General features: G+C 45.2%; 1 protein-coding gene across 3 annotated transcripts; it reads left to right on the top strand.

Moving 5' to 3' along the window:
- The first annotated feature begins 37 nt into the window (after positions 1–37).
- LOC106574464 (uncharacterized) lies at positions 38–27,876 on the top strand. 3 transcript variants are annotated; one of them, XM_014150360.3, is made up of 8 exons: positions 46–1,919; positions 6,003–6,167; positions 6,400–6,525; positions 7,154–7,294; positions 7,377–7,504; positions 15,322–15,454; positions 15,623–15,788; positions 24,490–27,876. In XM_014150360.3, the coding sequence occupies exons 1-8, from the start codon at positions 1,706–1,708 to the stop codon at positions 27,452–27,454; spliced, it is 4,038 nt and encodes a 1,345-aa protein (XP_014005835.2). In that variant the 5' UTR covers positions 46–1,705; the 3' UTR covers positions 27,455–27,876. The 3 variants fall into 3 exon arrangements, with proteins under 3 accessions (XP_082819293.1, XP_014005835.2, XP_082819294.1); XM_082963167.1 differs by lacking the exon at positions 6,400–6,525 and having other exon boundaries at positions 38–1,919; XM_082963168.1 differs by lacking the exons at positions 46–1,919; positions 6,003–6,167; positions 6,400–6,525 and adding an exon at positions 6,824–6,933.
- The last annotated feature ends 91 nt before the right edge of the window (positions 27,877–27,967 follow it).

The raw sequence follows: 27,967 nt of genomic DNA, 5'->3' as shown, positions 1-27,967 counted from the left end.
AGCCCTCTAACCCTCCAGCCCTCTAACCCTCCAGCCCTCTAACCCTCCAGCCCTGGCTGTAGCCCTGGAGTTCTGGGGACGAGGGTATTGCCTTTTTAGGAGACACCTGATCGCAGCCCAGTGCCTCTACACACACAGAGACTGCTGATAAAGATGTGTGTGTGTGTGTGTCCTTGTGTGTTAGACTGAGTGAGAGAGAGTGACTGGTGATTAGGCTGATAGATGAGCTGGAGAGCTATGGGGGTGGGGACTGTACTGCTACCGTTCACAGTTAAAAAGAGCTCCAACCACGGCCCGTCCCCATCCAGTTTAGGAAGAACACACCATTAGACCATTAGATTACCAGACCAGAGAGCAACACAGCGTGTGACAGCGTCAGAGAGTGTCAGAGAGTCAGAGAGTCCCCTGAGGATAGGTGGACCAGACGGACAGTGGACTGTTGTTTACCAGCAGGCTGCGGAGAAGCTCTAGAAGCTCTGTCTGTTTAACCAGAGGAACACTTTCTCAGGCTTCTAGAAGAGGACTATAGTGTTTCTGAGAGACTCTGTCTACCTGGAGCCTGTGTTCTCTAGAACCCGTAGAGAGACTGTCTACCTGGAGCCTGTGTTCTCTAGAACCCGTAGAGAGAGACTGTCTACCTGGAGCCTGTGTTCTCTAGAACCCGTAGAGAGAGACTGTCTACCTGGAGCCTGTGTTCTCTAGAACCCGTAGAGAGAGACTGTCTACCTGGAGCCTGTGTTCTCTAGAACCCGTAGAGAGAGACTGTCTACCTGGAGCCTGTGTTCTCTAGAACCCGTAGAGAGAGACTGTCTACCTGGAGCCTGTGTTCTCTAGAACCCGTAGAGAGAGACTGTCTACCTGGAGCCTGTGTTCTCTAGAACCCGTAGAGAGAGACTGTCTACCTGGAGCCTGTGTTCTCTAGAACCCGTAGAGAGAGACTGTCTACCTGGAGCCTGTGTTCTCTAGAACCCGTAGAGAGAGACTGTCTACCTGGAGCCTGTGTTCTCTAGAACCCGTAGAGAGAGACTGTCTACCTGGAGCCTGTGTTCTCTAGAACCCGTAGAGAGAGACTGTCTACCTGGAGCCTGTGTTCTCTAGAACCCGTAGAGAGAGACTGTCTACCTGGAGCCTGTGTTCTCTAGAACCCGTAGAGAGAGACTGTCTACCTGGAGCCTGTGTTCTCTAGAACCCGTAGAGAGAGACTGTCTACCTGGAGCCTGTGTTCTCTAGAACCCGTAGAGAGAGACTGTCTACCTGGAGCCTGTGTTCTCTAGAACCCGTAGAGAGAGACTGTCTACCTGGAGCCTGTGTTCTCTAGAACCCGTAGAGAGAGACTGTCTACCTGGAGCCTGTGTTCTCTAGAACCCGTAGAGAGAGACTGTCTACCTGGAGCCTGTGTTCTCTAGAACCCGTAGAGAGAGACTGTCTACCTGGAGCCTGTGTTCTCTAGAACCTGTAGAGAGAGACTGTCTACCTGGAGCCTGTGTTCTCTAGAACCCGTAGAGAGAGACTGTCTACCTGGAGCCTGTGTTCTCTAGAACCCGTAGAGAGAGACTGTCTACCTGGAGCCTGTGTTCTCTGTAGCTGCGTCAGTCAGTCGGTATAGAGAAGGACTGAAACTGAACTAGTCTTCCTATTGAAACCTACATTACAGCTCATTCTTCATTTTAGTCAAGGTTGGTGGGCATCTTGAACCCTAACCCTCATGGAGAAGTTCCAGGCTGGTATGGTCCTAGCGGGGGTGGGGGATGCCCTGGGCTACCGTAAGGGCCGCTGGGAGAGCTGCCCCTCTGGGCCACAGATCCAGAAAGAGCTGGCCTCTCTGGGGGGCCTTGGGGCTCTGAAACTGGACCCTGACAACTGGCCCCTCAGTGACGGAGCCCTGATGCACATGACCACCGCTGAGGCCCTCATCACAGGTGAGGACAGTACATACCCACAGAGGTTAGATATGGGGGGGGGGGGGGGTAGAGGGTTAGGGGACGTAGGGGGTTAGGGGGCGTAGAGGGTTAGGGGACGTAGAGGGTTAGGGGACGTAGAGGGTTAGGGGACGTAGAGGGTTAGGGGGCGTAGAGGGTTAGGGGGCGTAGAGGGTTAGGGGGCGTAGAGGGTTAGGGGGCGTAGAGGGTTAGGGGACGTAGAGGGTTAGGGGACGTAGAGGGTTAGGGGGCGTAGAGGGTTAGGGGACGTAGAGGGTTGGGGGACGTAGAGGGTTGGGGGGCGTAGAGGGTTGGGGGACGTAGAGGGTTAGGGGAGGTAGAGGGTTAGGGGACGTAGAGGGTTAGGGGGCGTAGAGGGTTAGGGGACGTAGAGGGTTAGGGGGCGTAGAGGGTTAGGGGGCGTAGAGGGTTAGGGGGCGTAGAGGGTTAGGGGACGTAGAGGGTTAGGGGACGTAGAGGGTTAGGGGACGTAGAGGGTTAGGGGACGTAGAGGGTTAGGGGACGTAGAGGGTTAGGGGACGTAGAGGGTTAGGGGGCGTAGAGGGTTAGGGGACGTAGAGGGTTAGGGGACGTAGAGGGTTAGGGGAGGTAGAGGGTTAGGGGGAGGGGTAGGGGAGGGGGGTTAGGGGAGGTAGAGGGTTAGGGGAGGTAGAGGGTTAGGGGACGTAGAGGGTTGGGGGACGTAGAGGGTTGGGGGGCGTAGTGGGTTGGGGGGCGTAGAGGGTTGGGGGACGTACCTAAACTCTCCTCAATCACACACACACCTGTCCAGTCTGATTTTACACAGAGACCAGAATAGCAGTCTGTGGAAACTCCTAATCACTCAATGGGACATATTTCTTCCGGACAATGCCTGGCTGACACCATAATCCCTATAGCAGTCAGAAATGACTCAGCGCAGGCCGTAATCCCAAACACCTTCACATGTCATCACATCTACTCTTAATCTCTTCATCAGAGGAGTCTAGCCCAGATCTGTTTGTGCTGTCTTGCCAACTCCTATGCTCATGGCAATGGAATTGGCAAGACCATAGTTAACAGTTGTGGAAAAAGTACCCAATTGTCATACTTGATTAAAAATAAAGATGCCTTAATAGAAAATGACTCAAGTAAAAGTGAAAGTCACCCGGTAAAATACTACTTGAGTAAAAGTATTTGGTTTTAAATATACTTCAGTTTCAAAAATAAATGTAATTGCTAAAATATATCGCCAGATCAGAGGCAGTAGGGATGAACAAAGATGTTCTCTTGATAAGTGTGTGAATTAGACCATTTTTCTGTCCTGCTAAGCATTCAAAATGTAAGGAGTAAAAAGTAAATCATTTCCTTTAGGAATGTAGTGAAGTAAAAGTAAAAGTTGTGAAAAATATAAATAGTAAATTAAAGTACAGACTACTTACGTACAAACTACTTAAGTAGTACTTTTAAGTATTTTTACTTGGAAGTACTTTACACAACTGGGAGTTAGCAAGACAGCAGGAACAGATCTGGGACCAGTTCTATAGGGGGACAGCACACATGTCTCCTACCGACCGCTGACCTGGAGTCTGGAGCTGCCAGATCAGATAAGTCCAAAATAGAACTAGGGAGGAGAACATGAGCCTGTCCTCAGGCAGAGGAGAACAATAGAGAGACCAGGTCTCATCACAGTAGCTATCCCCCTTGGTGATCCTGTATCGTATTTGGCCGGTGGATTGTGTTCAAAGCCAGCAGTGCTCCTATAGAGAGATGACAGCCTTACGGATAAGCCTGCTGCTTAGCCGCATTCCAACAACACAGCCTGGCATGTGTCCCAAATGGCACCCTATTCCCTATGTAGTGCACTACTTTTGACCAGCCACCCACTCCATAAGACTAGCGCACTATATAAGGAATAGGGTGTAATTTGGGACTCTCACCAAGTCAGGCCAGACAACCACCATGAATCACTGAAACTGACAGGAGCTGGAAGCAAACAATACTGATCTGATCTATAGCACAGATCATGGAGGAGGTGGGGAGAGGAGAGGAAGAGAGGAGAGGAGGACAGGAGGAGGTGGGGAGTAGAGAGGAGGAGGAGGAGGGTGATGGAAGATTTCAGTGTATCTAGTCTTGGCCCACGCAGGTATAGGCCTATGTTATAAACTCTGATCTGGGTCCATATTCACAAAAGATCTAGGAGTACTGATGTGGTATCTGTGTTTCTTGTTAGATTATAATGAATGGACAGATAGGAAATGATCCTAGATCAGCACTCCTACTCTGAAACGCTTAATACACACCGTCCTGATCCATATACCACAGGGGACAGTAATGTATCTCTTGGCCCGCGCAAGTATAGGCCTTTATTACAGCCTAGGCCGGCCTACGTATCATGAGAACAGTGATGCTGGGCATGTATTTTTAAAGCATCCCAAAGAAGGATGCATAGAGAAGCGGGTTAAATTTAGGAGGTAGACAGTGTGGTGAATAGGGTTATGTTTAGGAGGTAGACAGTGTAGAGAATAGGGTTATGTTTAGGAGGTAGACAGTGGAGAGAATAAGGTTCTATTTAGGAGGTAGACAATGTAGAGAATAGGGTTCTATTTAGGAGGTAGACAGTGTAGAGAATAGGGTTCTGTCCATGTTATCTTATTCATTATGACCTAACATGTAGAAATGGTCCTAGATCAGTGCTCTTACTTTGAGATGCTTTGTGAATATCAAACCTGATGTGTAACAAAGCATAGGTCAAACAGCAACAAGTACCCAACATCAAACCCCTCCTTGATAAAGTAGGGATGTATACAACCCTATCCGGCTCGAAGGACCATGAAAAAGAGACGGATAGGAACAATTGTACTGGAACAAGGGGAAAGGGCTTCAGAGATGGTACATCAAGACATGACTGGTTAGATTGCAGGCAACTGGTTCTAAACACAGGTTCTGTTCCAAATGGCACCCTTTTCCCATAGTCCACTATTTCTGACTAGGGCCTATTCCACATGGTGCACTACGTTTGACCCGAGCCAGATGGGCCCTGGTCAGAAGTAATGCACTATAATAGAGGGTGCCATTTAGGAGCCAGACAGTGTAGAGAATAGGGTTCTATTTAGGAGGTAGACAGTGTAGAGAATAGGGTTCTATTTAGGAGGTAGACAGTGTAGAGAATAGGGTTCTATTTAGGAGGTAGACAGTGTAGAGAATAGGGTTATATTTAGGAGGTAGACAGTGTAGTGAAGGGTATTCACACCGCTTGTCTTGTCTGGTAAACTAGGATGAGAAGATGGAATGAATGATTTTCATTCAGTTATTTTGACACCAGTAATCCCCCCATCACTCCTCTTCTTTACGCCCACACTGACTGGAACAGCCCATCCCTCTCTCCCTGACACCCGTCTGGTTCCTCCATGTCCTGGGTGTGAGTCCCTGAGCCCAAAGCCCTCTGCTCCTGAATCAGAGGTGACAAACACACACACACACACACACACACACACACACACACACACCACACAAATGACACACACAAAAGCATATGCACAAACCCATGATTCACACGTGTGGAGCCCCCCCCAGCAGATCACATGGTATAATCTAAGCACAGCAGGCTGAACATCAAAACATAGACTCTCATCTGGCTGGTACGTCCCCCCATGGACAGACAGTGTCTGACTCCCAACCACTGTGTGTGTGTGTGTGTGTGTGTGTGTGTGTGTGTGTGTGTGTGTGTGTGTGTGTGTGTGTGTGTGTGTGTGTGCTACCTTTTCACAGTATGCATCATGATGCATAGTTGGCCCTTTGCAAGTGTATTTAATGACAAGCTTCCAGACTGATCGATTTACAGTTGTTTACTGTGTTGTTGTGTAAACTGTGATGTGTTAACTGTGCTGTGTGTAAACTGTGATGTGGTAACTATGCTGTGTGTAAACTGTGATGTGTTAACTGTGCTGTGTGTAAACTGTGATGTGTTAACTGTGCTGTGTGTAAACTGTGATGTGGTAACTATGCTGTGTGTAAACTGTGATGTGGTAACTATGCTGTGTGTAAACTGTGATGTGTTAACTGTGCTGTGTGTAAACTGTGATGTGTTCTGTGTTGTTCCAGACTACTGGTGTTTGGAGGACCTCTACAGGGAGCTGGTAAGGGTGTATGTTGAGGCCATGGCGTCTCTCCAGGGTCGCCCTCCTGACCCAGCCACCGTGGAGGGATGTGCTCACCTCAAACCCAACAACTTCCTGCTGGCCTGGCACACGCCCTTCAATGAGAAAGGTCAGAGGTCACAACAGACCCCTGATGGTGACATGGTTTAGTAGGGTTCAGTTAAACCTGCACATGTGCAGTCTCTCTCTTTGTCTCTCCATGTGGTCACTGTCCTGGTGGGTTCTCTCCATGTGGTCACTGTCCTGGTGGGTTCTGGTGGGTTCTCTCCATGTGGTCATTGTCATGATGGGTTCTGGTGGGTTCTCTCCATGTAGTCATTGTCCTGACGGGTTCTCTCCAGGTTCTGGGTTTGGAGCAGCCACCAAGGCCATGTGTGTGGGGATGAAGTACTGGCAGCCTGAGAGGCTAGACAACCTAGTGGAGGTCAGCATTGAGACGGGGCGCATGACCCACAACCACCCTACAGGTACCATACACCATGACCCACAACCACCCTACAGGTACCATACACCATGACCCACAACCACCCTACAGGTACCATACACCATGACCCACAACCACCCTACAGGTACCATACACCATGACCCACAACCACCCTACAGGTACCATACACCATGACCCACAACCACCCTACAGGTACCATACACCATGACCCACAACCACCCTACAGGTACCATACACCATGACCCACAACCACCCTACAGGTACCATACACCATGACCCACAACCACCCTACAGGTACCATACACCATGACCCACAACCACCCTACAGGTACCATACACCATGACCCACAACCACCCTACAGGTACCATACACCATGACCCACAACCACCCTACAGGTACCATACACCATGACCCACAACCACCCTACAGGTACCATAGGCTAGACATTATAGTATAGCCTGTTGTATAACTAGCCTGGTCCCACATCTGTTTGTGCTGTCTTGCTCTAGTGATTAGCCTGGGGACGAGGTTAGTGTCTTACCAACTCCTATAGGGAAGACAACAGCAACAGATCTGGGAGTGGGCTCACTGGATTTACCTGGTTTCACCATCTATAATGACATAACACTGACCTGGCTGACTCCAACAGGTTTCCTGGGCTCTCTGACCACGGCTCTGTTTGCGTCGTACGCGGTGCAGGGCAAACCACTGGTGACCTGGGGTCGCGACCTCATGAAGGTCATCCCCAAGGCTGAGGAGTACTGTAAGAAGACCATACGCCACATGGCAGGTGTGTGTGTGTGTGTGTGTGTGTTTGTGTGTGTGTGTGTGTGTGTGTAATTAAATGGTACTGTATGTCGTGTCCACTGCAGAGTACCAGGAGAAGTGGTTCTACTTCGAGGCTAAGTGGCAGTTCTACCTGGAGGAGAGAGGCGTGGAGGAGGAGGGGCAGAACAAGCCACTGTTTCCTGACACCTACAACGCTGAGGAGACAGACAAGGTCATCTATTGGTTCCACTCTACCTGGCAAACTGGATATTTAAAGATATTTCAAATCAAATGTATTTATAAAGCCCTTCTTACATCAGCTGATATCTCAAAGTACTGTACAGAAACCCAGCCTAAAACCCCAAACAGCAAGCAATGCAGGTGTAGAAGCATGGTGGATAGGAAAAACTCCCTAGAAAGGCCAGAACCTAGGAAGAAACCTAGAGAGGAACCAGGCTATGAGGGGTGGCCAGTCCTCTTCTGGCTGTGCCGGGTGGAGATTATAACAGAACATGGCCAAGATGTTCAAATGTTCATAGATGACCAACAGGGTCAAATAATAATAATCACAGTGGTTGTCGAGGGTGCAACAAGTCAGCACCTCAGGAGTAAATGCCAGTTGGCTTTTCATAGCCGATCATTGAGAGTATCTCTACCGCTCCTGCTGTCTCTAGAGAGTTGAAAACAGCAGGTCTGGGACAGGTAGCACGTTCGGTGAACAGGTCAGGGTTCCATAGCCGCAGGCAGAACAGTTGAAACTGGAGCAGCAGCACGGCCAGGTGGACTGGGGACAGCAAGGAGTCATCAGGCCAGGTAGTCTTGAGGCATGGTCATAGGGCTCAGGTCCTCCGAGAGAGAGAAAGAAATAAAGAATTAGAGAGAGCATACTTAAATTCACACAGGACACCGGATAAGACAGGGGAAATACTCCAGATAAAGACTGACCCTAGCCCCCCGACACATAAACTACTGCAGCATAAATACTGGAGGCTGAGACAGGAGGGGTCAGGAGACACTATGGCCCCATCCGACGATACCCCCGGACAGGGCCAAACAGGCAGGATATAACCCCACCCACTTTGCCAAAGCAAAGTGTACACCACTAGATGGATATCTTCAACCACCAACTTACCATCCTGAGACAAGGACGAGTATAGCCCACAAAGATCTCCGCCTCGGCACAACCCAAGGGGGGGCGCCAACCCAGACAGGAAGATCACGTCAGTGACTCAACCCACTCAAGTGACGCACCCCTCCTAGGGACGGCATGGAAGAGCACCAGTAAGCCAGTGACTCAGCCCCCGTAATAGAATCCCAGTGGAGAGAGGGGAACCGGCCAGGCAGAGACAGCAAGGGCAGTTCGTTGCTCCAGTGCCTTTCCGTTCACCTTCACACTCCTGGGCCAGACTACACTCAATCATAGGACCTACTGAAGAGATGAGTCTTCAATAAAGACTTAAAGATTGAGACCGAGTCTGTGTCTCTCACATGGGTAGGCAGACCATTCCATAAAAATTGAGCTCTATAGGAGAAAGCCCTGCCTCCAGCTGTTTGCTTAGAAATTCTAGGGATAATATGGAGGCCTGCATCTTGTGACCGTAGCGTACGTGTAGGTATGTACGGCAGGACCAAATCGGAAAGATGGGTAGGAGCAAGCCCATGTAATGCTTTGTAGGTTAGCAGGAAAACCTTGAAATAAGCCCTTGCCTTAACAGGAAGCCAGTGTAGAGAGGCTAGCACTGGAGTAATATGATCACATTTTTTGGTTCTAGTCAAGATTCTAGCAGCCGTGTTCAGCACTAACTGAAGTTTATTCAGTGCTTTATCCGGGTAGCCGGAAAGTAGAGCATTGCAGTAGTCTAACCTAGATGTGACAAAAGCATGGATTCATTTTTCTGCATCATTTTTGGACAGAAAGTTTGTGATTTTTGCAATGTTACGTAGATGGAAAAAAGCTGTCCTTGAAACAGGCTTGATATGTTCGTCAAAAGAGAGATCAAGGTCCAGAGTAACGCCGAGGTCCTTCAAAGTTTTACTTGAGACGACTGTACAACCATCAAGATTAATTGTCAGATTTAACAGAAGATCTCTTTGTTTCTTGGGACCTAGAACAAGCATCTCTGTTTTGTCCGAGTTTAAAAGTAGAACATTTGCAGCCATCCACTTCCTTATGTCTGAAACACAGGCTTCCAGCGAGGGCAATTTGACAGATGTATTTGACCAAGCTGTGTTCTCTCTACAGGTGTAGAAGTATTTAACTCAGGTGTGTTCTCCTCTCCAGGTGTAGAAGTAATTAACTCAGGTGTGTTCTCCTCTCTACAGGTGTAGAAGTATTTAACTCAGGTGTGTTCTCCTCTCTCCAGGTGTAGAAGTATTTAACTCAGGTGTGTTCTCCTCTCTCCAGGTGTAGAAGTATTTAACTCAGGTGTGTTCTCCTCTCCAGGTGTAGAAGTATATAACTCAGGTGTGTTCTCCTCTCCAGGTGTAGAAATATTTAACTCAGGTGTGTTCTCCTCTCTCCAGGTGTAGAAGTATTTAACTCAGGTGTGTTTTCCTCTCCAGGTGTAGAAGTATATAACTCAGGTGTGTTCTCCTCTCTCCAGGTGTAGAAGTATTTAACTCAGGTGTGTTCTCCTCTCTCCAGGTGTAGAAGTATTTAACTCAGGTGTGTTCTCCTCTCCAGGTGTAGAAGTATTTAACTCAGGTGTGTTCTCATCTCTCCAGGTGTAGAAGTATTTAACTCAGGTGTGTTCTCCTCTCTCCAGGTGTAGAAGTATTTAACTCAGGTGTGTTCTCCTTTCTCCAGGTGTAGAAGTATTTAACCCAGGTGTGTTCTCCACTCTCCAGGTGTAGAAGTATTTAACTCAGGTGTGTTCTCCTCTCCAGGTGTAGAAGTATTTAACCCAGGTGTGTTCTCCACTCTCCAGGTGTAGAAGTATTTACCTCAGGTGTGTTCTCCTCTCCAGGTGTAGAAGTATTTAACTCAGGTGTGTTCTCCTCTCTCCAGGTGTAGAAGTATATAACTCAGGTGTGTTCTCATCTCTCCAGGTGTAGAAGTATTTAACTCAGGTGTGTTTTCCTCTCCAGGTGTAGAAGTATTTAACTCAGGTGTGTTCTCCTCTCTCCAGGTGTAGAAGTATTTAACTCAGGTGTGTTCTCCTCTCTCCAGGTGTAGAAGTATTTAACTCAGGTGTGTTCTCCTCTCCAGGTGTAGAAGTATTTAACTCAGGTGTGTTCTCCTCTCTCCAGGTGTAGAAGTATTTACCTCAGGTGTGTTCTCCTCTCTCCAGGTGTAGAAGTATTTAACTCAGGTGTGTTCTCCTCTCTCCAGGTGTAGAAGTATTTACCTCAGGTGTGTTCTCCTCTCCAGGTGTAGAAGTATTTAACTCAGGTGTGTTCTCCTCTCTCCAGGTGTAGAAGTATACTGCTCAAAAAAATAAAGGGAACACTTAAACAACACATCCTAGATCTGAATGAAAGAAATAATCTTATGAAATACTTTTTTCTTTACATAGTTGAATGTGCTGACAACAAAATCACACAAAAATAATCAATGGAAATCCAATTTATCAACCCATGGAGATCTGGATTTGGAGTCACACTCAAAATTAAAGTGTAAAACCACACTACAGGCTGATCCAACTTTGATGTAATGTCCTTAAAACAAGTCAAAATGAGGCTCAGTAGTGTGTGTGGCCTCCACGTGCCTGTATGACCTCCCTACAACGCCTGGGCATGCTCCTGATGAGGTGGCGGATGGTCTCCTGAGGGATCTCCTCCCAGACCTGGACTAAAGCATCCGCCAACTCCTGGACAGTCTGTGGTGCAACGTGACGTTGGTGGATGGAGCGAGACATGATGTCCCAGATGTGCTCAATTGGATTCAGGTCTGGGGAACGGGCGGGCCAGTCCATAGCATCAATGCCTTGCTCTTGCAGGAACTGCTGACACACTCCAGCCACATGAGGTCTAGCATTGTCTTGCATTAGGAGGAACCCAGGGCCAACCGCACCAGCATATGGTCTCACAAGGGGTCTGAGGATCTCATCTCGGTACCTAATGGCAGTCAGGCTACCTCTGGCGAGCACATGGAGGGCTGTGCGGCCCCCCAAAGAAATGCCACCCCACACCATGACTGACCCACCGCCAAACCGGTCATGCTGGAGGATGTTGCAGGCAGCAGAACGTTCTCCACGGCGTCTCCAGACTCTGTCACGTCTGTCACATGCTCAGTGTGAACCTGCTTTCATCTGTGAAGAGCACAGGGCGCCAGTGGCGAATTTGCCAATCTTGGTGTTCTCTGGCAAATGCCAAACGTCCTGCACGGTGTTGGGCTGTAAGCACAACCCCCACCTGTGGACGTCGGGCCCTCATACCACCCTCATGGAGTCTGTTTCTGACCGTTTGAGCAGACACATGCACATTTGTGGCCTGCTGGAGGTCATTTTGCAGGGCTCTGGCAGTGCTTCTCCTGCTCCTCCTTGCACAAAGGCGGAGGTAGCGGTCCTGCTGCTGGGTTGTTGCCCTCCTACGGCCTCCTCCACGTCTCCTGATGTACTGGCCTGTCTCCTGGTAGCGCCTCCATGCTCTGGACACTACGCTGACAGACACAGCAAAGCTTCTTGCCATAGCTCGCATTGATGTGCCATCCTGGATGAGCTGCACTACCTGAGCCACTTGTGTGGGTTGTAGACTCCGTCTCATGCTACCACTAGAGTGAAAGCACCGCCAGCATTCAAAAGTGACCAAAACATCAGCCAGGAAGCATAGGAACTGAGAAGTGGTCTTTGCTCCCCACCTGCAGAACCACTCCTTTATTGGGGGTGTCTTGCTAATTGCCTATAATTTCCACCTGTTGTCTATTCCATTTGCACAACAGCATGTGAAATTTATTGTCAATCAGTGTTGCTTCCTAAGTGGACAGTTTGATTTCACAGAAGTGTGATTGACTTGGGAGTTACATTGTGTTGTTTAAGTGTTCCCTTTATTTTTTTGAGCAGTGTATTTACCTCAGGTGTGTTCTCCTCTCTCCAGGTGTAGAAGTATTTAACTCAGGTGTGTTCTCCTCTCCAGGTGTAGAAGTATATAACTCAGGTGTGTTCTCCTCTCCAGGTGTAGAAGTATTTAACTCAGGTGTGTTCTCCTCTCTCCAGGTGTAGAAGTATTTAACTCAGGTGTGTTCTCCTCTCCAGGTGTAGAAGTATATAACTCAGGTGTGTTCTCCTCTCTCCAGGTGTAGAAGTATTTAACCCAGGTGTGTTCTCCTCTCCAGGTGTAGAAGTATTTAACTCAGGTGTGTTCTCCTCTCTCCAGGTGTATAAGTATTTAACTCAGGTGTGTTCTCCTCTCTCCAGGTGTAGAAGTATTTAACTCAGGTGTGTTCTCCTCTCTCCAGGTGTAGAAGTATTTAACTCAGGTGTGTTCTCCTCTCTCCAGGTGTAGAAGTATTTAACTCAGGTGTGTTTTCCTCTCCAGGTGTAGAAGTATTTAACTCAGGTGTGTTCTCCTCTCTCCAGGTGTAGAAGTATTTACCTCAGGTGTGTTCTCCTCTCCAGGTGTAGAAGTATTTAACTCAGGTGTGTTCTCCTCTCCAGGTGTAGAAGTATTTAACTCAGGTGTGTTCTCATCTCTTCAGGTGTAGAAGTATTTAACTCAGGTGTGTTCTCCTCTCCAGGTGTAGAAGTATATAACTCAGGTGTGTTCTCCTCTCCAGGTGTAGAAGTATTTAACTCAGGTGTGTTCTCCTCTCCAGGTGTAGAAGTATTTAACCCAGGTGTGTTCTCCTCTCCAGGTGTAGAAGTATTTAACTCAGGTGTGTTCTCCTCTCCAGGTGTAGAAGTATTTAACTCAGGTGTGTTCTCCTCTCTCCAGGTGTAGAAGTATATAACTCAGGTGTGTTCTCCTCTCCAGGTGTAGAAGTATTTAACTCAGGTGTGTTCTCCTCTCCAGGTGTAGAAGTATTTAACTCAGGTGTGTTCTCCTCGCCAGGTGTAGAAGTATTTAACTCAGGTGTGTTCTCCTCTCTCCAGGTGTAGAAGTATTTAACTCAGGTGTGTTCTCCTCTCTCCAGGTGTAGAAGTATTTAACTCAGGTGTGTTCTCCTCTCCAGGTGTAGAAGTATTTAACTCAGGTGTGTTCTCCTCTCTCCAGGTGTAGAAGTATTTAACTCAGGTGTGTTCTCCTCTCCAGGTGTAGAAGTATTTAACTCAGGTGTGTTCTCCTCTCCAGGTGTAGAAGTATTTAACTCAGGTGTGTTCTCCTCTCCAGGTGTAGAAGTATATAACTCAGGTGTGTTCTCCTCTCTCCAGGTGTAGAAGTATTTAACTCAGGTGTGTTCTCCTCTCCAGGTGTAGAAGTATTTAACTCAGGTGTGTTCTCCTCTCCAGGTGTAGAAGTATATAACTCAGGTGTGTTCTCCTCTCTCCAGGTGTAGAAGTATTTAACTCAGGCGTGTTCTCCTCTCTCCAGGTGTAGAAGTATTTAACTCAGGTGTGTTCTCCTCTCTCCAGGTGTAGAAGTATATAACTCAGGTGTGTTCTCCTCTCTCCAGGTGTAGAAGTATTTAACTCAGGTGTGTTCTCCTCTCCAGGTGTAGAAGTATTTAACTCAGGTGTGTTCTCCTCTCCAGGTGTAGAAGTATTTAACTCAGGTGTGTTCTCCTCTCTCCAGGTGTAGAAGTATTTAACTCAGGCGTGTTCTCCTCTCTCCAGGTGTAGAAGTATTTAACTCAGGTGTGTTCTCCTCTCCAGGTGTAGAAGTATATAACTCAGGCGTGTTCTCCTCTCTCCAGGTGTAGAAGTATTTAACTCGGGTGTGTTCTCCTCTCCAGGTGTAGAAGTATTTAACTCAGGTGTGTTCTCCTCTCTCCAGGTGTAGAAGTATTTAACTCAGGCGTGTTCTCCTCTCTCCAGGTGTAGAAGTATTTAACTCAGGTGTGTTCTCCTCTCCAGGTGTAGAAGTATATAACTCAGGCGTGTTCTCCTCTCTCCAGGTGTAGAAGTATTTAACTCGGGTGTGTTCTCCTCTCCAGGTGTAGAAGTATTTAACTCAGGTGTGTTCTCCTCTCTCCAGGTGTAGAAGTATTTAACTCGGGTGTGTTCTCCTCTCCAGGTGTAGAAGTATTTAACTCAGGTGTGTTCTCCTCTCCAGGTGTAGAAGTATTTAACTCAGGTGTGTTCTCCTCTCTCCAGGTGTAGAAGTATTTAACCCAGGTGTGTTCTCCTCTCTCCAGGTGTAGAAGTATTTAACTCAGGTGTGTTCTCCTCTCTCCAGGTGTAGAAGTATTTAACTCAGGTGTGTTCTCCTCTCCAGGTGTAGAAGTATTTAACTCAGGTGTGTTCTCCTCTCCAGGTGTAGAAGTATTTACCTCAGGTGTGTTCTCCTCTCCAGGTGTAGAAGTATTTACCTCAGGTGTGTTCTCCTCTCCAGGTGTAGAAGTATTTAACTCAGGTGTGTTCTCCTCTCTCCAGGTGTAGAAGTATTTAACTCAGGTGTGTTCTCCTCTCCAGGTGTAGAAGTATTTAACTCAGGTGTGTTCTCCTCTCCAGGTGTAGAAGTATTTAACTCAGGTGTGTTCTCCTCTCTCCAGGTGTAGAAGTATTTAACTCAGGTGTGTTCTCCTCTCCAGGTGTAGAAGTATTTAACTCAGGTGTGTTCTCCTCTCTCCAGGTGTAGAAGTATTTACCTCAGGTGTGTTCTCCTCTCCAGGTGTAGAAGTATTTAACTCAGGTGTGTTCTCCTCTCTCCAGGTGTAGAAGTATTTACCTCAGGTGTGTTCTCCTCTCCAGGTGTAGAAGTATTTAACTCAGGTGTGTTCTCCTCTCTCCAGGTGTAGAAGTATTTAAAGTATTTACCTCAGGTGTGTTCTCCTCTCCAGGTGTAGAAGTATTTAACTCAGGTGTGTTCTCCTCTCTCCAGGTGTAGAAGTATTTAACTCAGGTGTGTTCTCCTCTCTCCAGGTGTAGAAGTATTTAAAGTATTTACCTCAGGTGTGTTCTCCTCTCTCCAGGTGTAGAAGTATTTAACCCAGGTGTGTTCTCCTCTCTCCAGGTGTATAAGCGCTGGAGCTCAGAGGGCCGGGCTGGACGGAGGGGTCATGATGCTCCCATGATAGCCTACGATGCTCTCCTGGCCTCAGGCTCCGACTGGACCCAGCTCTGCCGCCGCGCCATGTTCCACGGAGGTGGGCTGTGTGTGTGTGCATTTGTTTGTTGTCCGTGTAAGTAGTCTATATAAGAGTTGTGTAGGTAAGTGTGTGTGTGTTCTTGTTGTGTTTGTATATTTATTTGTGTGTGTGTGTGTGTGTCCTTGCCATTAGTATCTTCTCTGACCTAGTCATTGTGTCCCCCAGGGGAGAGCAGTGCCACAGGGCTGATAGCAGGCTGTCTGTATGGTCTCCTGTTCGGCCTGTCCCAGGTCCCTGAAGGGCTGCACCAGTATGTGGACCGACGCACGCGACTGGAGGAGCTCGGAGCCGAGCTGTACAAGGCAGCCTCCGCAGAGAGGAGCACAGAAAAGTAACACCACCACCCTGCCCACACCGCCCTCTTCTGGCCGACATAGGAACTACACATGAATGACTCCACCATGGCTGGCTACTGGCTGCTCACCTACCTACCAGTGGAGGCTGCTGGGAGGAGCTATAGGAAGACGGCTCATTGTAATGGTTGAAGGGGAATACATATGCTACTGTTCCATTTATTCCATTCCAGCCATTACGATGAGCCTGTCCTTCTATATCTCCTCCTACCAGCCTCCTCTGCTACCTACCTATCCCACAGCACTGCAGCCCCCCCTAGCCCGGCCTGTACCCTCCTCTCTATCTCTCTCTCTCAACTGCTCCTGCTGGGGTCTCTGGAATAGTTCTGTTCCCTTTCCAGTTCCAGAAGTGTTTTGTTTAAAAAAAAATAATAAAGTCATTCATGTGGAACTGAATCAGAATCAGAATTGGAACTGCTAAACTGGATATGTAATGTAACTATTCCATAGATTCCAGAGTGTGTTCTCATCTATAGATGAACATGGATGAACTAACATCCCTACATACTGTACATACACCGGTCCTGGGTTTAAAACGTGATTGTAGACAAAGAAGACGGTCCTGTGTAAATGTGATTTAAACAACAGGCTTGTTATTAGTCTGTCCCCCCCATATAGTATATGTTCCCTATATAGTGCACTACTTTTGACCTGAACCCTATGTGCCCAGGTCAAAGGTAGTGCCCTAGGGTGTTATTTGGGATCCACTCTTAGTCTGTTATTTGTACTCATCTCATGTTTTGGTTTATTATTGTCTGCTGTGGATTCACCACGAGTGACATGGTGCCTGCCATGATAATAATCGTGTTGTTATCAGATTAAAGTGGATATCTATATATTACCTCTGAGGTCCGCGTCTCTCTTTGCTACTGTCTTTATAATGCTGTAGAGGTCAGAGGTCAATCCTAACTAACACCGGTGATGTGTCCCAATAATATCTCCTTTCTGCCGAAGTGTGCACTCCACCACCATATTCTGTCCACCACATTTCTTATACCAGTCATTTCCTTTCAAATCAGTGAAGGGAAGTGAACAAGTGCACACTCTGGGAGGAAGGATAGATAATTGGGACATAGCCACCTCACTGTACCAGGACCCTAGAAACCACCAATAGTCTGTTTCTCTCTCTTCTCTACTTACCCCCACCTCCCTGTTACAGATCAACTAAACAGTCCCTGTTACAGATCAACTAAACAGTCCCTGTTACTGATCAACTAAACAGTCCCTGTTACTGATCAACTAAACAGTCCCTGTTACTGATCAACTAAACAGTCCCTGCTACAGATCAACTAAACAGTCCCTGCTACAGATCAACTAAACAGTCCCTGTTACAGATCAACTAAACAGTCCCTGTTACAGATCAACTAAACAGTCCCTGTTACTGATCAACTAAACAGTCCCTGCTACAGATCAACTAAACAGTCCCTGCTACAGATCAACTAAACAGTCCCTGTTACTGATCAACTAAACAGTCCCTGTTACAGATCAACTAAACAGTCCCTGTTACTGATCAACTAAACAGTCCCTGTTACTGATCAACTAAACAGTCCCTGTTACAGATCAACTAAACAGTCCCTGTTACAGATCAACTAAACAGTCCCTGTTACGTCCCGCCCGACTGCAACTAAACAGTCCCTGCTACAGATCAACTAAACAGTCCCTGCTACAGATCAACTAAACAGTCCCTGCTACAGATCAACTAAACAGTCCCTGTTACTGATCAACTAAACAGTCCCTGTTACTGATCAACTAAACAGTCCCTGTTACTGATCAACTAAACAGTCCCTGTTACAGATCAACTAAACAGTCCCTGTTACTGATCAACTAAACAGTCCCTGTTACTGATCAACTAAACAGTCCCTGTTACAGATCAACTAAACAGTCCCTGCTACAGATCAACTAAACAGTCCCTGCTACAGATCAACTAAACAGTCCCTGCTACAGATCAACTAAACAGTCCCTGTTACTGATCAACTAAACAGTCCCTGTTACAGATCAACTAAACAGTCCCTGTTACTGATCAACTAAACAGTCCCTGTTACTGATCAACTAAACAGTCCCTGTTACAGATCAACTAAACAGTCCCTGCTACAGATCAACTAAACAGTCCCTGCTACAGATCAACTAAACAGTCCCTGTTACAGATCAACTAAACAATTCTACACTGCTAGAACACTCACTGGAAATGTAAATCATCCCTAAATCTACTGCTGTAGCTAATGTACCGAACAAGGAATTAATATTCTGTTATGTATAAATAATTCATTGTCCATGGTAGAGGTTATAGTAGTACAGAGATGGTAGAGGTTATAGTAGTATAGAGATGGTAGAGGTTATAGTAGTATAGAGATGGTAGAGGTTATAGTAGTATAGAGATGGTAGAGGTTATAGTAGTATAGAGATGGTAGAGGTTATAGTAGTACAGAGATGGTAGAGGTTATAGTAGTATAGAGATGGTAGAGGTTATAGTAGTATAGAGATGGTAGAGGTTAGTAGTACAGAGATGGTAGAGGTTATAGTAGTACAGAGATGGTAGAGGTTATAGTAGTATAGAGATGGTAGAGGTTATAGTACAGAGATGGTAGAGGTTATAGTAGTATAGAGATGGTAGAGGTTATAGTAGTAGAGATGGTAGAGGTTATAGTAGTACAGAGATGGTAGAGGTTATAGTAGTATAGAGATGGTAGAGGTTATAGTAGTATAGAGATGGTAGAGGTTATAGTAGTACAGAGATGGTAGAGGTTATAGTAGTACAGAGATGGTAGAGGTTATAGTAGTATAGAGATGGTAGAGGTTATAGTAGTATAGAGATGGTAGAGGTTATAGTAGTATAGAGATGGTAGAGGTTATAGTAGTACAGAGATGGTAGAGGTTATAGTAGTATAGAGATGGTAGAGGTTATAGTAGTACAGAGATGGTAGAGGTTATAGTAGTATAGAGATGGTAGAGGTTATAGTAGTATAGAGATGGTAGAGGTTATAGTAGTATAGAGATGGTAGAGGTTATAGTAGTATAGAGATGGTAGAGGTTATAGTAGTATAGAGATGGTAGAGGTTATAGTAGTATAGAGATGGTAGAGGTTATAGTAGTATAGAGATGGTAGAGGTTATAGTAGTACAGAGATGGTAGAGGTTATAGTAGTATAGAGATGGTAGAGGTTATAGTAGTATAGAGATGGTAGAGGTTATAGTAGTATAGAGATGGTAGAGGTTATAGTAGTACAGAGATGGTAGAGGTTATAGTAGTATAGAGATGGTAGAGGTTATAGTAGTACAGAGATGGTAGAGGTTATAGTAGTATAGAGATGGTAGAGGTTATAGTAGTATAGAGATGGTAGAGGTTATAGTAGTATAGAGATGGTAGAGGTTATAGTAGTACAGAGATGGTAGAGGTTATAGTAGTACAGAGATGGTAGAGGTTATAGTAGTATAGAGATGGTAGAGGTTATAGTAGTATAGAGATGGTAGAGGTTATAGTAGTATAGAGATGGTAGAGGTTATAGTACAGAGATGGTAGAGGTTATAGTAGTAGAGATGGTAGAGGTTATAGTAGTATAGAGATGGTAGAGGTTATAGTAGTATAGAGATGGTAGAGGTTATAGTAGTACAGAGATGGTAGAGGTTATAGTAGTATAGAGATGGTAGAGGTTATAGTAGTATAGAGATGGTAGAGGTTATAGTAGTACAGAGATGGTAGAGGTTATAGTAGTATAGAGATGGTAGAGGTTATAGTAGTATAGAGATGGTAGAGGTTATAGTAGTACAGAGATGGTAGAGGTTATAGTAGTATAGAGATGGTAGAGGTTATAGTACAGAGATGGTAGAGGTTATAGTAGTATAGAGATGGTAGAGGTTATAGTAGTATAGAGATGGTAGAGGTTATAGTAGTATAGAGATGGTAGAGGTTATAGTAGTATAGAGATGGTAGAGGTTATAGTAGTACAGAGATGGTAGAGGTTATAGTAGTATAGAGATGGTAGAGGTTATAGTAGTACAGAGATGGTAGAGGTTATAGTAGTATAGAGATGGTAGAGGTTATAGTAGTATAGAGATGGTAGAGGTTATAGTAGTATAGAGATGGTAGAGGTTATAGTAGTCAGAGATGGTAGAGGTTATAGTAGTATAGAGATGGTAGAGGTTATAGTAGTCTAGAGATGGTAGAGGTTATAGTAGTATAGAGATGGTAGAGGTTATAGTAGTATAGAGATGGTAGAGGTTATAGTAGTATAGAGATGGTAGAGGTTATAGTAGCAGAGATGGTAGAGGTTATAGTAGTATAGAGATGGTAGAGGTTATAGTAGTATAGAGATGGTAGAGGTTATAGTAGTATAGAGATGGTAGAGGTTATAGTAGTACAGAGATGGTAGAGGTTATAGTAGTACAGAGATGGTAGAGGTTATAGTAGTATAGAGATGGTAGAGGTTATAGTAGTATAGAGATGGTAGAGGTTATAGTAGTACAGAGATGGTAGAGGTTATAGTACAGAGATGGTAGAGGTTATAGTAGTATAGAGATGGTAGAGGTTATAGTACAGAGATGGTAGAGGTTATAGTAGTATAGAGATGGTAGAGGTTATAGTAGTATAGAGATGGTAGAGGTTATAGTAGTATAGAGATGGTAGAGGTTATAGTAGTACAGAGATGGTAGAGGTTATAGTAGTATAGAGATGGTAGAGGTTATAGTAGTATAGAGATGGTAGAGGTTATAGTAGTATAGAGATGGTAGAGGTTATAGTAGTAGAGATGGTAGAGGTTATAGTAGTATAGAGATGGTAGAGGTTATAGTAGTATAGAGATGGTAGAGGTTATAGTAGTATAGAGATGGTAGAGGTTATAGTAGTATAGAGATGGTAGAGGTTATAGTAGTATAGAGATGGTAGAGGTTATAGTAGTATAGAGATGGTAGAGGTTATAGTAGTATAGAGATGGTAGAGGTTATAGTAGTACAGAGATGGTAGAGGTTATAGTAGTATAGAGATGGTAGAGGTTATAGTAGTATAGAGATGGTAGAGGTTATAGTAGTACAGAGATGGTAGAGGTTATAGTAGTACAGAGATGGTAGAGGTTATAGTAGTATAGAGATGGTAGAGGTTATAGTACAGAGATGGTAGAGGTTATAGTAGTATAGAGATGGTAGAGGTTATAGTAGTATAGAGATGGTAGAGGTTATAGTAGTACAGAGATGGTAGAGGTTATAGTAGTATAGAGATGGTAGAGGTTATAGTAGTATAGAGATGGTAGAGGTTATAGTACAGAGATGGTAGAGGTTATAGTAGTACAGAGATGGTAGAGGTTATAGTAGTATAGAGATGGTAGAGGTTATAGTAGTATAGAGATGGTAGAGGTTATAGTAGTATAGAGATGGTAGAGGTTATAGTAGTACAGAGATGGTAGAGGTTATAGTAGTACAGAGATGGTAGAGGTTATAGTAGTATAGAGATGGTAGAGGTTATAGTAGTATAGAGATGGTAGAGGTTATAGTAGTACAGAGATGGTAGAGGTTATAGTAGTATAGAGATGGTAGAGGTTATAGTAGTATAGAGATGGTAGAGGTTATAGTAGTACAGAGATGGTAGAGGTTATAGTAGTATAGAGATGGTAGAGGTTATAGTAGTACAGAGATGGTAGAGGTTATAGTAGTATAGAGATGGTAGAGGTTATAGTAGTATAGAGATGGTAGAGGTTATAGTAGTATAGAGATGGTAGAGGTTATAGTAGTACAGAGATGGTAGAGGTTATAGTACAGAGATGGTAGAGGTTATAGTAGTATAGAGATGGTAGAGGTTATAGTAGTATAGAGATGGTAGAGGTTATAGTAGTATAGAGATGGTAGAGGTTATAGTAGTATAGAGATGGTAGAGGTTATAGTAGTATAGAGATGGTAGAGGTTATAGTAGTATAGAGATGGTAGAGGTTATAGTAGTATAGAGATGGTAGAGGTTATAGTAGTACAGAGATGGTAGAGGTTATAGTAGTATAGAGATGGTAGAGGTTATAGTAGTATAGAGATGGTAGAGGTTATAGTACAGAGATGGTAGAGGTTATAGTAGTATAGAGATGGTAGAGGTTATAGTAGTATAGAGATGGTAGAGGTTATAGTAGTATAGAGATGGTAGAGGTTATAGTAGTATAGAGATGGTAGAGGTTATAGTAGTACAGAGATGGTAGAGGTTATAGTAGTATAGAGATGGTAGAGGTTATAGTAGTATAGAGATGGTAGAGGTTATAGTAGTATAGAGATGGTAGAGGTTATAGTAGTATAGAGATGGTAGAGGTTATAGTAGTACAGAGATGGTAGAGGTTATAGTAGTATAGAGATGGTAGAGGTTATAGTAGTATAGAGATGGTAGAGGTTATAGTAGTATAGAGATGGTAGAGGTTATAGTAGTATAGAGATGGTAGAGGTTATAGTAGCAGAGATGGTAGAGGTTATAGTAGTATAGAGATGGTAGAGGTTATAGTAGTATAGAGATGGTAGAGGTTATAGTAGTATAGAGATGGTAGAGGTTATAGTAGTATAGAGATGGTAGAGGTTATAGTAGTATAGAGATGGTAGAGGTTATAGTAGTATAGAGATGGTAGAGGTTATAGTAGTACAGAGATGGTAGAGGTTATAGTAGTACAGAGATGGTAGAGGTTATAGTAGTATAGAGATGGTAGAGGTTATAGTACAGAGATGGTAGAGGTTATAGTAGTATAGAGATGGTAGAGGTTATAGTAGTATAGAGATGGTAGAGGTTATAGTAGTATAGAGATGGTAGAGGTTATAGTACAGAGATGGTAGAGGTTATAGTAGTATAGAGATGGTAGAGGTTATAGTAGTATAGAGATGGTAGAGGTTATAGTAGTATAGAGATGGTAGAGGTTATAGTAGTATAGAGATGGTAGAGGTTATAGTAGTATAGAGATGGTAGAGGTTATAGTAGTATAGAGATGGTAGAGGTTATAGTAGTATAGAGATGGTAGAGGTTATAGTAGTATAGAGATGGTAGAGGTTATAGTAGTATAGAGATGGTAGAGGTTATAGTAGTATAGAGATGGTAGAGGTTATAGTAGTATAGAGATGGTAGAGGTTATAGTAGTATAGAGATGGTAGAGGTTATAGTACAGAGATGGTAGAGGTTATAGTAGTATAGAGATGGTAGAGGTTATAGTAGTATAGAGATGGTAGAGGTTATAGTATAGAGATGGTAGAGGTTATAGTAGTATAGAGATGGTAGAGGTTATAGTAGTATAGAGATGGTAGAGGTTATAGTAGTATAGAGATGGTAGAGGTTATAGTAGTATAGAGATGGTAGAGGTTATAGTAGTATAGAGATGGTAGAGGTTATAGTAGTACAGAGATGGTAGAGGTTATAGTAGTATAGAGATGGTAGAGGTTATAGTAGTATAGAGATGGTAGAGGTTATAGTAGTATAGAGATGGTAGAGGTTATAGTACAGAGATGGTAGAGGTTATAGTAGTATAGAGATGGTAGAGGTTATAGTAGTATAGAGATGGTAGAGGTTATAGTAGTATAGAGATGGTAGAGGTTATAGTAGTATAGAGATGGTAGAGGTTATAGTAGTATAGAGATGGTAGAGGTTATAGTAGTACAGAGATGGTAGAGGTTATAGTAGTATAGAGATGGTAGAGGTTATAGTAGTATAGAGATGGTAGAGGTTATAGTAGTATAGAGATGGTAGAGGTTATAGTAGTATAGAGATGGTAGAGGTTATAGTAGTATAGAGATGGTAGAGGTTATAGTAGTATAGAGATGGTAGAGGTTATAGTAGTATAGAGATGGTAGAGGTTATAGTAGTATAGAGATGGTAGAGGTTATAGTAGTACAGAGATGGTAGAGGTTATAGTAGTATAGAGATGGTAGAGGTTATAGTAGTATAGAGATGGTAGAGGTTATAGTAGTATAGAGATGGTAGAGGTTATAGTAGTACAGAGATGGTAGAGGTTATAGTAGTATAGAGATGGTAGAGGTTATAGTAGTATAGAGATGGTAGAGGTTATAGTAGTATAGAGATGGTAGAGGTTATAGTAGTATAGAGATGGTAGAGGTTATAGTAGTATAGAGATGGTAGAGGTTATAGTAGTACAGAGATGGTAGAGGTTATAGTAGTATAGAGATGGTAGAGGTTATAGTAGTATAGAGATGGTAGAGGTTATAGTAGTATAGAGATGGTAGAGGTTATAGTAGTATAGAGATGGTAGAGGTTATAGTAGTATAGAGATGGTAGAGGTTATAGTAGTATAGAGATGGTAGAGGTTATAGTAGTATAGAGATGGTAGAGGTTATAGTAGTATAGAGATGGTAGAGGTTATAGTAGTATAGAGATGGTAGAGGTTATAGTAGTATAGAGATGGTAGAGGTTATAGTAGTATAGAGATGGTAGAGGTTATAGTAGTATAGAGATGGTAGAGGTTATAGTAGTATAGAGATGGTAGAGGTTATAGTAGTATAGAGATGGTAGAGGTTATAGTACAGAGATGGTAGAGGTTATAGTAGTATAGAGATGGTAGAGGTTATAGTAGTATAGAGATGGTAGAGGTTATAGTAGTACAGAGATGATAGAGGTTAGTCAGCACTCTCACAGAATGTTTCTGTCAGAGAAATATAATCTAGATTCTATTTCTATGGTCCCTGTTCTGTCCTGAGAACAAAGCTAGGCCCTTCTGTTTCCCTACAGAGCAGAGAGAGCAGCGAATGCAGGGCCATCAGGCCTCATTGTGGACACCAGCGCCCTGAGGAGACTGGTTTGGGACCGGACGACCCGCCCGGAGCTCAGAGGGGTTCTGGAGAGCCTGCTCCACTACTTGACCCAGGACCTGCCCAGCCGGAGCCCCACCATGAGGCCCCCTGAGAGGTTAGGGCTGGAGGTGCCCCAGTTCAGCAGGTGTGGAGGTCGACCAGCAGGGAGTGACGTCTCAAGGCGCCTCTCCTCCTTCCAGCTTCTCCAGGCCAAGTTCCTGAGGAACACCCCCAACCCTCCGCTCACTCACCGCCGGGAGGTGGGGGCCCTGGCACTGTCCTCCAGAGGAGGTGGAGGGGGAGGCTGTGGGAGCCAGAGCCATGGCAGAGAGACCCCTAGTGGACAGGTTGAGGGCTGCATTCCCAAAACAGGACGTGGAGTGAGAAAGGGGAACACTGTTAAGGATGTGCTGGCCAGGTTTGCCGCAGCAACGCAGAAAGAGAGGGGAGGGGCCACACAGGGGGGAGGAGCGTCGAAAAGACCCCGACCGATCGGCAAGGGGCAGCTACTGTCTGCCATAATGGACAAGTTTGAAACCATGGCGATGGTGCAACGAGGAAGTGACGTGAGTTGCCTGAAGAAAAGCTCTTCTCCTGGTACCAGCTCACCTGGTAAAGTCAAAGTCAAAGGTCTTGTCAAAGAATTAGTGAGTCGTCAGGAAGAAGAGGGACAACAGTGCTTAGGTCAACCAGGTCAACCCATCAAAGGTCAGAGTTCAGTGAAGCAGCAGGTTAAGAGTAAAGGCTGGGGACAGCAGAGGAAAGAGAACCCCTCTGGAGTGCAGGAAGGAGATGGAGTATCAGAGAAGACAGTAGCTGGTCTGAAGGATTCACCTCAAAACAGAAAAGGGAGGAACTGGAATCAGAAGGTGAAAGGTCAGCCTGTAGTCAATAAGCAGATAAGGGGTCCGGGTTCAGATCAAGAAGCTGAAGGTCAGATTCAGGATTCAATTAAGGAGGTAGAAGTTTGGGGCGCTAATCAACAGGTAAAGACTCTGGGTATGAAACAACAGGTAGAGACTCTGGGAATGAACCCACAGGTAGAGACTCTGGGAATGAACCCACAGGTAGAGACTCTGGGAATGAACCCACAGGTAGAGACTCTGGGAATGAACCCACAGGTAAAGACTCTGGGGATGAACCAACAGGTAGAGACTCTGGGTATGAACCAACAGGTAGAGACTCTGGGTATGAACCAACAGGTAGAGACTCTGGGTATGAACCAACAGGTAGAGACTCTGGGTATGAACCAACAGGTAGAGACTCTGGGAATGAACCAACAGGTAGAGACTCTGGGTATGAACCAACAGGTAAAGACTCTGGGTATGAACCAACAGGTAGAGACTCTGGGGATGAACCAACAGGTAGAGACTCTGGGTATGAACCAACAGGTAGAGACTCTGGGAATGAACCCACAGGTAGAGACTCTGGGAATGAACCAACAGGTAGAGACTCTGGGGATGAACCAACAGGTAGAGACTCTGGGTATGAACCAACAGGTAGAGACTCTGGGGATGAACCAACAGGTAGAGACTCTGGGTATGAACCAACAGGTAGAGACTCTGGGTATGAACCAACAGGTAAAGACTCTGGGTATGAACCAACAGGTAGAGACTCTGGGGATGAACCAACAGGTAGAGACTCTGGGGATGAACCAACAGGTAGAGACTCTGGGGATGAACCAACAGGTAGAGACTCTGGGTATGAACCAACAGGTAGAGACTCTGGGTATGAACCAACAGGTAGAGACTCTGGGAATGAACCAACAGGTAGAGACTCTGGGGATGAACCAACAGGTAGAGACTCTGGGGATGAACCAACAGGTAGAGACTCTGGGTATGAAACAACAGGTAGAGATTCAGGGTACGAACCAAGAACAGATTGTTAGCTCAGGTCAAAGACTAGAAGGCCATGGTTCAGAGTTTGACAAGGAGCTAAAGGTTCAGAGTGAAAACATTGAAGTTAAGGCTTCAGTGGGTCAGGAAGTGGTGGTACAGGCTTCACATCAGGAGAATCAGGATCCTGATCAAGACAGTGACGTTGAAGTTTCAGGTCAGGAGGTCAAGGTACAGGTTACAGGTCAGGAGGTCAAGGTACAGGTTTCAGATCAGGAATTAAAGATACAGGTCTTAGGTCAGGAGCTCAGCTATGGGCAGGTAGAGCTGCTCTGCTCTGCTGCAGTGGTCCAGTGGTCTCCCCCAGCACCCCAGGTAGGGATACCTGAGGTAGAGGCCTTGCAGTCTGGGTACCTGGCAACGCTGCTCCCTTGTCCTCCTGTGTGGGCCCTAGCTTCCTCTGTGGATCCACCAGCACAGAAATACTCAGGGTTAGGGTCCAAAACCAGGACCCTGGAAGGCTCACATCTCTCCTACCCCTGGAGAAAACAGTACATGGATCCACCCCAACCCCGGTCCACCCAGAGAGGCCAGCCCAGATACCCCATCCCTAGGATGGCCTACGGCTCAGAATCAGAACCATCGGAACTGGGCCAGGCCCTTAACACCAGCCTCTCACCCCCACCTTCTGAATCTACGACCCCTGATGTCATGACCTCTGTCCCCACAACCCCTGATCTTGACCTTTGCTTCCTGCCATCAGCGCCCACAACGTCCAACCAGGAGCCCCGCCCACATGAAGCCAAACAGGAAGTAAATGTCCCCATGGCACTGCAAAGTGAGGAGGGAGAGGTGATATGTCAGGAGGGGGAGGGGCAGGGTAGCGCTGTGATGTCACACAAAGAGGATGTCATCACTATGCGTGGTTCAAGTGTTGCAGAGCCAGAAAGACTACAGACAGAAAAGCAGGAGAGACCAAAGTACAGGACGTTAAACTACGGCGACCCTTCAGCGAAACTGATTTATAAACCCAAAATCATCCGATTCACAGATACCTTTAATTTCTAAGTCACTCGTTCACTCACTCTGAGTTCAGTGATGCGTCTGTCTGTGAAAGATAAAAGCCTTCTGAACTTTCTCTCTCCTCACAGTGAAACACAATACACCTTCAAGGTCATGCTAGCTATCCCATGTGTTGCTGTCCTCTGAAAGCCGTGGTGTTGCAGGAAGCAGCCTACACTCTACGTGTAGAGTAGTGTGTGTGTGTGTGTGTGTGTGTGTGTGTGTGTGTGTGTGTGGTCCGTACTGTAACAGTGGAAAGACAAACAGAACAGCGGTGTTAAACATTGACTAAACTAAGCCTAATCTTTAGAATGGGATCTTCGTGGAAAACAATGTGAAGCAATAATATCAGGACTTAAACTGTAACTATGACAACCGAGTCAAATGAACCTCTGCTCTTTATCAGATTAAAGAAACTCAATCCCTTATCTTGTAGTTATTGTATTGTTGACGTTGTGATCAATCTGAAACAGTTTTACTGTTCCCTTCTAATCAACCTTTCATTCATTAGCCTGTTTG

Source organism: Salmo salar, chromosome 16, assembly GCF_965601325.2.
Source record: "Salmo salar chromosome 16, fSalSal1, whole genome shotgun sequence".
NCBI classification, from domain to species: domain Eukaryota; kingdom Metazoa; phylum Chordata; class Actinopteri; order Salmoniformes; family Salmonidae; genus Salmo; species Salmo salar.
This window is presented reverse-complemented; position numbering and strand designations above follow the sequence as displayed.

Bases quoted from the DNA above. Each gene is read 5' to 3' on its own strand.
- LOC106574464 (XM_014150360.3), top strand. From the start codon at position 1,706: ATGGAGAAGTTCCAGGCTGGTATGGTCCTAGCGGGGGTGGGGGATGCC. The intron at 6,526-7,153 runs GTACCATACACC...TGACTCCAACAG, and splicing joins GACCCACAACCACCCTACAG to GTTTCCTGGGCTCTCTGACC. The intron at 15,789-24,489 runs GTAACACCACCA...GTTTCCCTACAG, and splicing joins GCAGAGAGGAGCACAGAAAA to AGCAGAGAGAGCAGCGAATG.